At 41.9% G+C, this 14533-nt stretch overlaps 1 protein-coding gene across 5 annotated transcripts in view; it reads left to right on the top strand.

The window, feature by feature from the left end:
• The window catches only part of TAF1 (TATA-box binding protein associated factor 1), a 1380965-nt gene that overhangs the window by 758910 nt on the left and 607522 nt on the right, over positions 1-14533 (top strand). For all 5 annotated transcript variants that reach the window (XM_069612352.1, XM_069612355.1, XM_069612353.1 and 2 more), the window contains exons 18-20: positions 2250-2380; positions 2483-2563; positions 2653-2802. In XM_069612352.1, coding sequence (XP_069468453.1) covers positions 2250-2380; positions 2483-2563; positions 2653-2802 — 362 coding nt within the window. The remainder of the gene's footprint in view (positions 1-2249; positions 2381-2482; positions 2564-2652; positions 2803-14533) is intronic.

The raw sequence follows: 14533 nt of genomic DNA, 5'->3' as shown, positions 1-14533 counted from the left end.
TTTCACCAATTTCAGTCAACCGTCTCATGTGTGAAGGTGTTGGAGTAGAGGGAAAGGGGTGGGGTGTCCAAATGCTATGTAGCCAGTAATGCCCTCGGGGTTCTAACAGGCAGAATTTGGTGCAGATTGGTGAAACGGTGTGGAATTGTATAAGGAACAACACTTTGCCAAGCCACAAATCCAGCCACAAATGCACACATTTTCACTTTTATACATATAGATTACCATATTTTTATAAATCTACTGTGTACAAGTATATTCTTGACCATAGGTGTGCCCTGTGTTCTTTGTACTTACCTACAGCCCTTCTACCTTCTTGACTAAGCCTAGCTGCTCAGCCATAGCTACCAAACCTTGTGGGTATTTCCAGCCAAATCTAAGAATTGGCGCCCTGTACATCTAAGAGTGAGTTTCCTCTAGTCCTACATAGGTGACTTTAGTAAAACTCCCTAACAACCTCTTGCGCAGGGTGTCTGGGATTGGGATCCCCTGTGCTCCAGAGGTGTGCCTCTTAGGCAATCTGGACGATAACAGACAACTGGATGTGTAAAATGTGGAGGCTTCTGATATGTGAAAAGTTGGCCTATTCACTTAACAGGATAAATAAGTTATATGAAACTTCTTAATAAAGACTGCCCCCCCCCCCCTGCTGAGGGCCCTAGGTATACTGAACAACTTCTAACTTCTAGACTACTGTTATATTGTGTTATGGGGTTGCATTCCTTAGGGGTGCTTGGGATGGGGACTACCATGAGCTGGGGCGTCTGTCTAGGCTTTCCACGTACTGGTTAAGGAACTCCTGCTCACTCAGCTCTACCCTCTCGTGCCCTCCTCTTTTCGGTGGAAGGTGGGATACTTTGACATCCACACTGGGATACTTGGTGGAATTATATTATGTTGTGGTTTTCTGTCTAGGCCTGGCAAATACTGCAGCAAGTGATTATTGCGGGATTTGGTTCTGTTAACCTGCATTGTTTATGATGTATAATGCTTCTGATTCCTCCCTCAATGTCCGTTTCTTTCTCTTCGTTATTCATGTAACAGAATGGAATTAATGACAAAGCATGATGTGTATTGCAGCACTGTATGTCCCATTTCAAAACTTTTAATAAAAAGATTTGAATGCAGAAAAAGTTACTTAAAAGGTTAAAATATAAACATTTCCCAGTACTCTGTTTCCCCATGACAAAATTATCAAAAAGGCCAGGGGAGTGAAACATATGGCTTCATTTCCCTGTAAAAAGTCAGGACAGGTTCAAAAACAAAAGCACACGTTTGGGGGATCCATAGAAACCATGGAGGGAAAGTTGCCAAAAGAGGAATCTTTCCTAACAGATCCCAATAGTCCAAAGGTCGAAGCACTGATGAAGGTTCCAGGGTAGATCTGTAGAACGGCTGCTGAAGAGCTGGATGGAAGTCCAAGTCCACCATTGGTAAGGATCTGCATCATTCAGACAAGGACAACTACTGGTTTCACGTTTACCCCAGAAGCAGACATTTTGGCACCAAGGTTGTAGACTAGGACTAGACAGTCCTTGCCCCCTTCCTATGGTGGGGGGGGCGAACTAGAGGGGGGAGAGGGAGAAAAGACACACAGACGGAGAACAGACAGAGACGCACACCATCCCCCCGGACCTGACCTTAAATGACATTTCCTGGCAGAGCAGGAACAAGTCAATTTACAATGTGGCCAATGAAAAAGCTAAATATCTTGTGGCATGGCCATTTTAGGGCACTAGCCACGTTTAGTGGCCAGACTGGGTAATCACGAATGTGCACTGTAAAAATGTAACTGCTGCCACTAGCTTGTCTTTAGGCACCTAAAAAAGTAACCAAATTCCCAAATATAAATAGTTAAGAAGATACTAAATATATCACCATTGCACTGCACTGTAAGGTTCTGTGTGCAATTGGTAGTCAAAAAGTCAAAGAAAGGGGGTTCATAGAAAACTATGGAGGGAAAGTTGCAAAAAGATCTTTCCTAAAACTCTGTATTCTGTCCTCCCGAAAGAACCCCTACTTTGTGTTGACGGCAGGTATTTTGTTGAACCATAGAAATGTAATGGAATCTACCATCTCATTACCGGAAAGACACTTTGCGTGCGATTAGCAAGTCAGTGGACTCTGGTTCTTTGTCTTGGCAGGCTGAAACCTGCATTGCTAGATATTAGATTAGACCTGTGAAACTGGGGCATGTTTGCTTTTGGCGCACATTTGATGAGAACTAAGGTATGTGTGATCTTTTTTAGGAATGGACTCTAATTGGTGGGTGCTGAAGCCAGATTTTCGGTTACCTACGGAAGAGGAGATCCGAGCCATGGTGTCTCCTGAAAATTGCTGCGCATATTATAGTATGATTTCGGCTGAACAGAGGCTGAAGGTAAATGGCAGCCCAGGGCACTTGTGCCAAATGGAATGGTCTTTTGTCAGGAATGGCAGAGAATCGTTGGTATTAATCCATGCTAACTCTTCTTTCCCACAGGATGCAGGGTACGGCGAGAAGTCCTTCTTTGCCCCAGAGGAGGAGAACGAAGAGGATTTCCAGATGAAGATTGATGATGAGGTGATGATCCATTGTCACCAAAAGACTGGTGTCAACATTGCGGGCAAATTTTGAAAGAACAAGTGTTAATGTCACTCTCCTCCCCACAGGTCCGCACCGCTCCCTGGAACACAACTCGTGCCTTTATTGCTGCTATGAAGGGGAAATGTTTGTTAGAGGTGACGGGTGTTGCGGACCCCACTGGCTGCGGGGAAGGATTCTCCTATGTGAAGATTCCTAACAAACCTACACAACAGAAGGTATGAATTCCATCACATTGTATGGGGATAAACAAATGGCTGTGAAGCAGAGGAGATCTGAGTTCAATTAGTTGTCACCAAGGCTGTACATTAAGTATACTTTTTATGCAATTAACTCATAATTTGTGGCAATTATGCATTCTGTGTCGAGGCCGGATGATAAGATGTCAGATTTTATGTGCAAATGTTGCACATTCCTCCTTCAAGTCCATGAGGTTGTTGTATAACATGAATCTTTCCTCAATTGCAGAGAATGTTGCAAGGTTATCGGTTGTTGGTGAAATGCCCTTTACTTCTGATATTATATTTTTATTGGATATGTGATATTTGCTGATATGGGATCCAACAGCTTGGGTGAAGTTTTTGCAGTAATTCGTGGGTCTTGAAGTTGCACAGTTAGTGTTACATCTGGTGATGAGTGAGTTTGGAGCACTTTGGAAATGGTGTGAAAGATGTAGGGCCAGATGGTTAGTTATTTGGCATGGTTATTTCTGTCACTATGCCTGCCAACTAGACAGTCCAGTAGGAGTACCAAACACACAGGATGGCCTTGGAGTTTGGGCGCAGGAACGCAAAGTCAAAGTGGTAAGAAATCAGAAAATACTTGAAAACCATTATAACCATACCTTACAAAATGTGAACTTTCCGCATACTCAAAATGCAGAAACTCTCACAACCATCTCTCTGCACAGCAATCCGCACGCACTTCACCAGATTGCAAACAACAAACTAACAACACATAACCCTCCACAACAGCACATGGTATTCCTGGCAACGATCGAAAAGCGCACTTAAGCTCAGCGAACGGTGCAAACTGAACTGAATCGGCCAACAGGACATCACAACTCTCACTTTCCTACTCCCACTACACCCTACTAACCCCCACCCTCCTCTTGACACCCTACTTTTCAAATCCACCAGAGCGCATGGGGACCACAGCAGTGGTGACGTTGCGCAGTATAAATACATTTAACATTAACTTCAACCCTGCTAGGACCCTTCTAGCTGATGTGCCGTTTTTTTACGAAACAGCTTCAGTGAATCGACCATAGAAATTTGCAAGAACTGCAAGAATTTCTTTTTACATGTCTTTTATTTTAATTTGTACATAGACATTTTGATGTATTTTTTTTTAAACAACTTTATTTAAACTGGTTGCATACACATTCTAGCCATGGAATGGGGCATATATTAATTCATAGTGTGAGCCTCATACAGTCAATGAAAAATATTATAAGAAAACATTGTGAATATAACGGATATAATCGATACTTACGATTGATATTGGGTAAAAAAAGAGAGAAAATAGCAGACGGGAGAAAAAAATAAAAATAAATTTGACTGATACATTCACGGTGTGATGCAAAAAGGTAAAGCATATTCACAGCAATTTCCAAAGATAAAAATGTTAATACAAAGAGCAACTAGGTATATACAATATGTAACTGGATTAAGAATGCACACCATTTAAATACTTAACAAAAATGTCCCATTTGTTAGCATGTTTAAATGAAAGTGAAGGTGAATTGGCATTACACTTCTCAATTCTATGAACATCACAAATATTATTCCACCACCCTTTGATAGACATTTTTGAAAAATCTTTCCAATTTGATGTAGACGAATAGCAAGAAGAATAAATAGATCAAAAATGATCAAGCATTGGTCAAATTTCCCATCCTTAATTACTAAACTTCCCAATAAAATATTAGTTAAACTTAACGGAATGGAAACTCCAAAAATATATTTAAGAAAGTTCCAGACTTGGTTCCAAAAGGCATGCACAGCCAAAACACATATGTCGAAAGGTTCCAGGAACTGATTTACAGGACCAAAAGCGATCGACATTAGATATTTTAGACAACAAAGAGTTTTTCAGGTGTAATAAAAGCTCTATGGGAGAAGAAGTATAGTGTTTGAGTAAGATTTGCGGACACAGATACATGTTTAATTTCAGTCCTAATGTTATACCATAGTGGATCATCAAATTGTATGCCATAGTCTTCTCCCGATTGTAGTTCCAAAGCTCACTAGAAGTTGGGGAATCTTTCTCCTCTGAATATTTTGTACAAGTCAGAGGCCTTCACAATATCTGGGATTTCCATGAGAACATTTTTGGGGATCAGGAGCAAGTAGATTTAGAGCATCAAGACAGACATTTACTAGATTGACAGGTTGCTTAACAGATCATTTGGGAAATGAGAATTATGAATGTGTCCATCGTCCGAATGTGCTTACTTGTAGGTATCTGAGCAATACATTTGAGATACCTTTACCAGCCATGATTTCCGAAAGATGGGTTTATTATTTATAGTTATATTTTTATTGCACCTGATAACAGAAGAGAAAGCATTCGGAGGTGTATTAGTTTGGTGAAATAAAAAATCCTTTTTAGTAGAGACTAGTGAGTGTTATGGTTTTAGAAAAGCCCAATCTGGATCCATTGAAAAGGTACAGAACATCTTGAATATGAAAGGGGGAAACCACCGATTTCTCAGCTACCAACCAAGCCGGAGTATTTGGAGTCTGCTCTGGGAGATACCATTCCATGGCCAGTTTAAGAACAAAGGCTTTGCGATCATTTAAAAAATGTGGAAAGCCAACCCCTGCCCAACTGCATGAGAGCTTGAGTTCATTCCAGGCAATTCTTTTCCTTTTCTTAGTGCCCCAAAGGAAATCTATGAGTATCCTATTGAAGTTTTTTTTTTTTTTTTGTAGTGGTTGAGAGTGGGACATGAAGCATTTGATAGTAATATAAGATGACTGGTGAGAGCATCATCTTAATCTGCCCCACCATGTTAGGTATAAAGGGGACCAGGTTGTAATTAATGAATTCAGTTTTGATTGTAACTTTTGAAGATTTATTTTGCTAATTTAGTCAATTGAGGACGCAATTGAAATACCTAGGTACTTTATAAAGACTGGATTCCAACTAAAAACAAATTGGGCAAAGTCTTCTTTCAAACAATAGCGGGAGCATTTCAGATTTGTCTTTATTCAGTTTATATCCTGAAAAGTATGAGTAGGTCAATTGTATCCAATAAATCTGGAAGAGAAGCTTTCGGGTCTTTGAGAAGGATTAATATATCGTCAGCATATGGTGCAAGTTTAAAATTGGAGTTACCACACCCAATCCCAACAATATTCGGTTGAGAGGGGCAGCCTTGTCTTGTCCCTCTAAGTCGGGAGAAAAGTGGAGAGAAATGGCCGTTCATAAATATTGATGTTTTGGTTTCAGAATATAATAGCTTGACCAATTGAATGCATTCTCTCCCATTTGTGCCATTGTAAGGCCCTAAAAAGGAAGTCCTGTTCGACTCGATCGAAAGTTTTTTTCGGCATCGAGTGCAATTACCATGAAGGAGCCTGATGAGTGAGATTGTTTATTAATACAATGAATCAGGTTCTTAAAGATTCTAGTGTTGGCTGAAATGCATCTTCCTTTCACAAAACCCACCTGATCTGATTGAACTAATTAGGACATAAAGGATTCTATTCTATTGGCTAAACTTTTAGCGAACATTTTGCAGACCGCGTTTATCAAAGAGATGTGTCTATAGTTCTGGGGAAGCCAATCATCTTTATTATGCTTGGGGAAAAGGACTAGAAGAGCCTCAGCAAAGGTACCTGATGATTTACCCATCGCAACAAAAGATCTGTATAGTATTTCTAATTTTTGGGAGAGAGTTGTGGAAAAATGCGAGAAGAAATCCACAGACTTTACCTTTTTTAAGCTTTTTCGTGGCTGTAGTAATTTCACTTATATGGATGGATCGAGGGAGGTAAGATTATTGTCAACTGATTATTCTTTAGGCGATTGAAGAAGTCATCAAAATTTATGTTGGAATGTAAATGATCAGAGGTATATAGTTTCTCGTAGAATTTGGTGAACACATTTAAAATATTAGCATCAGAAGTTACTTCATCACCTTGCTCATTTTTATGGCAACAATCCCAGTTCTTTCTTTTTTGATTTCAAGATATGATGCAAGGTGTTTAGCTGCTTTATTGGATGATTGAAACATTTTTTGCTTGAATTTTAATAGGACACCAGATGCTAGATCCGTTCGTTTTTTGTTAATAGAAAAACGAAGGGTAAGAATTTTTTTATGGAGAGTGACAGAAGGTGAGTCATAGTATTGTTTCTCCAAGTTACGCAACTGGGCATAGAGGTTGTCTAAATCTTTTCTTGTTTCTCTCTTCCTTTTGACAGTAAAAGAAATAATATGGCCACGTCAGGCCACTTTATATGCATCGCAGTTATTGGCAGGAGAGGTGTCATCATCTTTATTGATTTGGAAGAAAAAATGATGAAAGTCCAGGAAAGATTTTGCACAGTTGAGTCTTGGAGTAACAAATGATTGAATCTCCATCTATTCTCCAGCATGGCGTCTGGCATGGATTCACATGCTCATGAATATTCGCAAACAGATCGATCTGGGGTCTGCCCCACTTGATGAAGATACGGTCCACCTGATTCTGACGAAGTTCCCACTCGTGACAGGAGCACAGCTCCCTGCTGAGGGAGTCGGCAATGGTGTCCTTGACTCCTGCCAGGTGAAAGGGGATGAGGGACATATCTTGGTCGATGGCCCAGTGCCACAATTCCTGCACCTCTCTTGAGAGCGCTGGGGATCGGGTGTCCCCTGCTTCCTGATGTAGAACATCGTGGTGGTGTTGTCCGTGAAGATCCTCACAACTTTGGCCTTCAGGGACGGAAGGAATGACTTGAGGGCCCAGAACACTGCACGCACCTCAGATATTGATGGGGAGATCCTTCTCTTCTGGAAGCCAAAGGCCTCTAGTGTGTACAAAAATAGGACTTTTTCTTGAAAAAGTGTGAAAAACATAGAATAATCACAAAACTTGAATGTGCGATGAAAATCTGAAGATGGCTGCCAGAGTAGGGGCTTAGGGAGAGGGCAGTCATTGGCTAGTGGTCAATATGTGTGAGTGATTGGTTTAGAGGAGAAATAGTTTGTAAGTGAAAATGAAACTGTTTTTTCTTTTACCAAGGATTCCCAGCCTGACGGAAAATATTCGTGAGCAGGTGAATCCATGCCAGACTCATGCTGGAGAACAATAGTTACAGGTAAGTAACTTGTTCCTTATTAAGTTTTGAGGTACCCCCAATTCAATATTGGTTATTACAGGGGAGTGATACGAAATTGCTAAGCATTCGATAGTGGGGTCAATTATTGAGGATGTCAATGTTTTGGCAACACAAATGTAATCAATACGAGAAAAATAATTATGTGGTAGGGAGTGAAAAGTAAAATCTATATCTGTAGTGTGTGCAAATCTCCACTAATCTATAACGCTCGTTTCTAAAAGACCGCTTATAATTTGTGTGTGCTTTATTCCTTTTAAATTCACAAGGAGACCTTCTATCAAGGAAAGGGTCAATAATATTGTTGAAATCACCACAGACTATCAGATTGGGAAGGTCCGCTTGTAATATCATACTGCAAGTCTAGCCAAAATTTGTAATCGGGGATAGTAAGTCCGTATACATTAAGGATAGAGATAATCTGGGATCCAATGGTCAATTTAGCTAATGCCCATCTACTCTTCGTGTCATCTTCTTTATGAATCATTTGATATTGAGCGCCTTTTCTGATCAAGATTGCTACACCATTATGTTTGCCCTCTGCCGGACTGGCTATTACTTCACCTACCCAAAACGTTTTTAGTTTCATGGATTCTTGTAGTGATAAATGAGTCTCCTGCAAGCCTGCAATAGTAGGCTTGAATCTATTGATATGAGCTAAAACCTTTTGTCTCTTAATCGGGTTGAGACCCTTAATATTCTAGGTCCTACATCTAAGAGCCGTATTTTAAGTGTAATTAACAGTGTTAGTCGCAATAGTGAATAAACCATTAGAACAACTTTAAAGCTTCACCATTAACTTGTAAGTGAGAATTAATAAGGCAGAGAAAAAAAAGCATAAAGAATAACAAAGTAAAACTTAGTAAAGGGTGTCCCTGCATCATCTGACCCCAGGGTGCAAAGCTAAACAAAGATTAGAGGACCATGAGGGCCATTCCTAGTCCACCCGACCAGCAAGAAAAAAGGAGATGCACTTAAGAAAGACAAAAGCCAGGAGGTCAGATACACAATGGGCCTCATTACGGGTCGGGCAGTCCGGAATTAACAGTGGCGGTAAACCCGCCGCCACTGTTAATTCCGGACCGCCCGATCCCGACCCCTGCAGGCGGAAGGTGATCTTCCCGCCAGGTCTGACCTGGCGGGTTGAACACCTCCCGCCTGCAGGCGGACGTGGAAAAACCAGCACCATCACGAGATGGTGCCGGTGTTTCCACTTCCCCATTCCCATTGAGTCTTATAGGACTCGATGGGGATTAACACCATTCCGCCTCTGTGATTCCCAGGACACCGGGGCTGTAATGCCCTGGTAATTCCGGGAGTCACGGAGGCGGAATGGTAATACTGGTAATACTGGTTTTACCGCCGCGGTTACCGCCGGACTCGTAATGACGCCCAATGTCTTGTGTTAAAAGGGTGTAAAGGCGCCTCCACAAGTGGGCAAGAAGGCATGCCAAAACAGGAGAGATTGCCCACTGCAAAGGAATAGATGTTCTTGTGAGCTCCGGAAGCGGGATGGTTTAGGGTGACTGGTCCGAAGAAGGAAAGTAACGTATTATGTGTGGTCAGGGGTCCCAGTATACATTGATTCCATTTTCTGAAGCCCTATGAAGTTCTTTAAGTCATTAGAGTCGACATTTTGCCATTAAAGGTACAAGAGTGAATGAATCCATACCTTGCATTCATTAAGTGGAGGGGGATAAGAGTCCCTTGCTTCCTTGCTTCCTTGCTTCCTTGCTTCCTTTCTTCTTTGTGCTGTAATTTTCGACACATCCTGCGACATGAAAATCCTATGTCCATTCCACACCTGGTAGTCCATTGCTTTGGCCTTCTTCAATATTAAATGAAGTTGTGTATATTCAAGCAGCAGAAATATTATAGTTCTAGGTGTATTTTTCTTGAAAGGATCCGCTTTCTTAGGTCCAATTCTGTGTGCCCTTTAGATATTAAGGAAAATAGATGAGTGCAAACTGAGGATGCTAGGAAGAGTCTTTTTCAGGAAGAGGGCGACATCTCCCTCTATTGTTTCTGGAAAGCCAAAGACGCAGAGATTCTCTCATTTTGCTTTTGTAGTATAAGAATAGATCCTTCCATCTGAGCAACTCTATTGGCAATATCTTCGGTGTTGCTTCTTCTTTCAACCTCCTCAATCCTGCTTTCAAAATAGGCCCAGTGCTCGTCCATCTGTTAAAGTTTAGCATTTGTGGATTCCATAAATGGTTTAAGTACTCTTATTTGCATCAGAATGGATTCCATATTATCCTCCAATAGTGTTTGGGCCGGTGGAGGGGAGTCACTGTTTGGCCTCTTTAGTGTGGGTGCAGCTTGTGCAGATAATTCTTTATTGGTAGAAGATTTAGATACAGCTTTTTGTGAGGCCTTATTGAAAACAAATTCTGTTGAATGAATACAGGCCCTTATAGACGGTAAGTTGCTGTAATTACACCTATAAAGAGGGGTTACTCATCAGCAAGCTTGAAAACAAAACAGGTGGCTGGAGCTCATGTAACGTTTCCTTAAGTGTCCATTTGCTCTCCTAAATAGTTCCAGCTTAGTAGTGATACGCCACTACAATATAAAAGGAAATGAGACCACTTTGCAAGTGAGGATTCGTTATAGCTTCCTTGAACGGTGTAATATAATATAATTATCAGGTGAGAAGCAGGGAAAATGATAAGGCAAAGAAAGCACTGGTTTGTCTACAACTTAACATCAGGTATAACGGAGATGAGAAAAATGAACGGGAGGGCACCAGGCCCAGTAGCATGTATCCAGATAGTGTCACCTCTCATGGGGGTTTACCATTGGAGTGCAGGAGCATAGCATGCAATAGGGCCTTCCAAGACCCCAACCTGATGGTGGTTTCTGCCATACCCCTTCTTAAGGCTCTACACCATTCAGTCGTCTCAGCAACAGACTGTCACAGCCAGACTCTCCACCAGACAGCGTAACATGGGCCAGAGCTATTTTTTCATGACTTTTCAATTCTACGTTTTGCAAGGACACAAGCCAGGTCCATTGCCTTAACTATATGCTAGAGTTTGTCTGATCGGGGTATGTGCCAAGTAAATACACCGCCAAAGTCCAATCATATCTCAGTACTCCTGCCTTTTCTAGTGCAAGTTGGATTTGGAGCCAAAAAGAACGGACTCTAGGGCTACAGATTTTCGGGCAAGGACCCTCCCGAGGTATTGCAAGCTCACTCCACTAGGGATGTGGCTACATCCCTGCAGTGGGGAGTTCCTATTAAGAATATTTGTGGTGCTGCAATGTGGTCTTCCATCCACACCTTTGTCGAGCATTACTCCCTGTATACTTTCCATGGTCAAGATATGACCTTTGCAAAAGCAGTGCTTTATTCTGCCATCTAATTGGGTATTCTAAATTCTTCTCCTTCCTCCATTCACTGATACTGCTTTGGGAGTCTGTCAAAGATGTGGAATACGTTGGAGGACACAATCCATTCGAAGAACAAGTTACTTACCAACTGGTAACGTTCTTTCGACTGGATGTTACTCCAACGTATTCCACATCGCCCTCCCAGCCTGCCCCTCTGGAGAATTTCTTATGCTATTGCAGCTCGCGTTCCCGCAAGGCAATGTGCAGTCAAGCAGCAGTTGTGTACGAGTATGTTCCACGTTATGGAGGAAAAGACATAAACTGAGGCTACGTGCGCTGTGCGTCCCATTTATAACATCCAGTGACGTCGCCCTTGACAGAGGTCGTCGAGGGACATCGACACAGGACGCCCTCTGCCGAAATAATTTCCGATGCAGCACAGCTGTGAACATTACATGTCAAAGATGTGGAATATGTTGGGACATCCAGTCAAAAGAACGTTCAACTCTCTTCTATTCTGAATAGATTTATTTATTTGCATTTTTAAAGCGGTCACACAGCCCGGGGTCATTGAGGCGCTGTTACCGGAATATGTCTAAGTTGCGTATTTATAACGTGCTTAATACCCATAAGTTTCTAAACGCAGACCCGGGGATCGAACCTGTGTTGCTTCGTGTCGTCTTGTTTCCAAGGCAAGCACGTTGCTGCTGAGCGACCTCCCGGGACGATACAGTTACACCACTAGTATTACTTTTAAGAACACAGTTCAGAGAGAGTAAATTAACTCATAAGTTCTGGAGGGGCATTAAGCTACTCATGGACAAGTAAGAACCCTAGTGAAACTATTTTAGAAGTGCACTAAAGCAATTCAGGGAAAGCACAACCAAGTGTTGGTTTTAGAAGAGCAGCAGATATTGAAGGTCAGTAGAACCTATTGGTATATCACTTTTACAATATTTCTAATACAGGAATAGCTAGTTGAACCAATGATACTTTTCGGAAGTGTAGAATGCAATTCTAAGGTTAGTAAGAACTCTTGTCCTACTTTTAAGAAGGCAATCAGTAGTTCAGGGTAAGAAAGTACCCGTATACTTCAGAGGGGCTATAAGCAACTCACAGACAAGTATCAATTCCAAGACTGTTTTAAAAATGCACTGAAGCAGATCAGGGAAATCGAAACCCAACGATACACTCCAAGTTTGACCATCTGTTATTCCAGGCAGGTAAACACTATTGGTGACCTTTTACAATCAGTTAAGAATTGGTAAAACAGTACCAACCCTTATTACTTTTCAGAAGGGGGAAACACTATTCAAAGTAAGTAAAATAACTTATATAATTTTAAAAGGGCACTCAGCCACTTAAAGGTAAGTATAAACTTCAGAACACTTGGTAACGTATGCTATTACAGAGATAGTTACCAAACTAATTCCTTTAGCAAGTAAGTACTTTTCATACTTGTAATACATTTCAAGACAGAAGTCTTATCATCAAAGTCCTTCCCTAGTCTAGAGCATTAGGTTTCTCAGAGACAGAGAAGGGACCCTACTGGTCTAGGAGCCAGCTGTAGGCAGGTCAAGATAGGGTTCAGTGGCAGGAAAGTCAGAGTTCCAGAGGATATCTTTTCAGTCAAGTAAGTAGTCGCCTGAGTTAGCTGAAGTGTTCAGGGACTTAAAGGAAGGCTCTGCATGTGAGTTCCAGCATTAGGCCTGGGAGAATGGTATGGATAAACTCCCAAACACTTGATTCACCTACTCAGCCTCACAGGATTCACACATGAGTTAAGGTAAGTATTACCCAAGCCACCATAGTACCTTAGCAGAAAAGACGAGCTTCTTGTTTGTTTATTCACTTATTACGCGCTCCAGACCCGGAGGTAATAGGGCGCAACATTATGAAGATGCAAGGCTTACAAAGTTGTAAAATATACAGAGTAATATAATATACAAAAATTTGCAAATATAATAGTTACAGTAGATGCAACGCATAGTTCAGAGGGCAAATTGTGGTAGCTATATAGTTACAATAATATCTAGTGTACAAAATATACAGATTGCAGAAGAGTCACTCTGTGGAGCCCTTGGACTCGGGGTAGAGTAGAGACAAATAGCTTCCCTCGGTAAACAAAGTTCAAATATACAAATTACAATATGTCCTACTACCATGTACCATTTCTTGGTGGATGCCTTAAGGATGCAGCAGCACAGGGCCTGGTGTTAGGCAGAAACCTGTGCAGTTCCCTCTGGGACCACTGCAAAAGATTTAGGACTACAGGTGTTTGGCAGTAAACCCACTTGGTAGCAGTCTGTACCACACAGATTCACTTGGTAGCTGTGGCCGAGCAGTCAGACTTCCCTCAAGAAGAGTTAGTCAGTATACAGAGTATACAATAGGTCAAGAGAACACAGAGTCAGTATACAATAGGTCAAGAGAACACAGTAGAACAAGTAAACACTGACCAGGGCTTGGTGCAAAAGAGATATAATTATTTATTTAAAGCCACATCTAGAAAAACACACAGGCACTAATAGTAAGCAATTCAAAAACATGGTCACTAAAAGATATACACTCCCTTAAAAGAATATTAGACAAGTCTTAAGTAAAGCTCCACTTATTTTCAGACCGCGGTGAGCGCTTAACGTAGATGGCACTCTAATAGTTTGTTTTAAAAAGGGAGAGAATAGCAGAGAACAAGTTGAAACAGATCCCAACACTTTTACCAGAACATGACAAGAGAGAAAGGCAAAGTAAAACCGTGAAGTTAGAGTTCAAGAGGCCGGACCCACTTTCAGAGGATCCAAACGAAATGTGTCCAAGGTCACACGGTTGCAGTGCACGAAAGTCTTCTAAAGGTTCAAAAAAGGAGTTGGACCAACAAAAGGCACCAGTTAGAGGGTCAAGGCGGCCAGCCCAGTCCAGAAGGTTAAGGGGTTATTATTACCTTGTAGCAATCTTTAGAAAAGGAGGCCTGGCGGACACGGTCCCTTGAAGTGGTGAGAACGCTCCAGCGGGGGCAGTTGTTCCTGGCAGCGGATGCAAGTCGGTGCTTCGTCCGGGGGAAGAGAGGATCTTGTCGTGGAGGAAGACAGGAGTCCGTTGCACTGCCAGGGAAGAAACCAGCCATGGAGTTTCTCGGGTACAAGGAGCGGTCCGGTGCTTCGCGGTTCAGTGGTGAGTGGCTATCCGGCCGCCGGGGTGCTTTGCACGGGCAATTCGACCACAGACCGGTCTGGGGTGCGAAGAGAAGAAGGTAAACTGGTTGTGCCCACCAGTCAGGGGAAGAAG

Source organism: Ambystoma mexicanum, chromosome 5p, assembly GCF_040938575.1.
Source record: "Ambystoma mexicanum isolate Mex_15411 chromosome 5p, UKY_AmexF1_1, whole genome shotgun sequence".
Taxonomy (NCBI): domain Eukaryota; kingdom Metazoa; phylum Chordata; class Amphibia; order Caudata; family Ambystomatidae; genus Ambystoma; species Ambystoma mexicanum.
The sequence above is the reverse complement of the archived record's forward strand: the minus strand, read 5'-3'. Positions and strand labels throughout refer to the sequence as shown.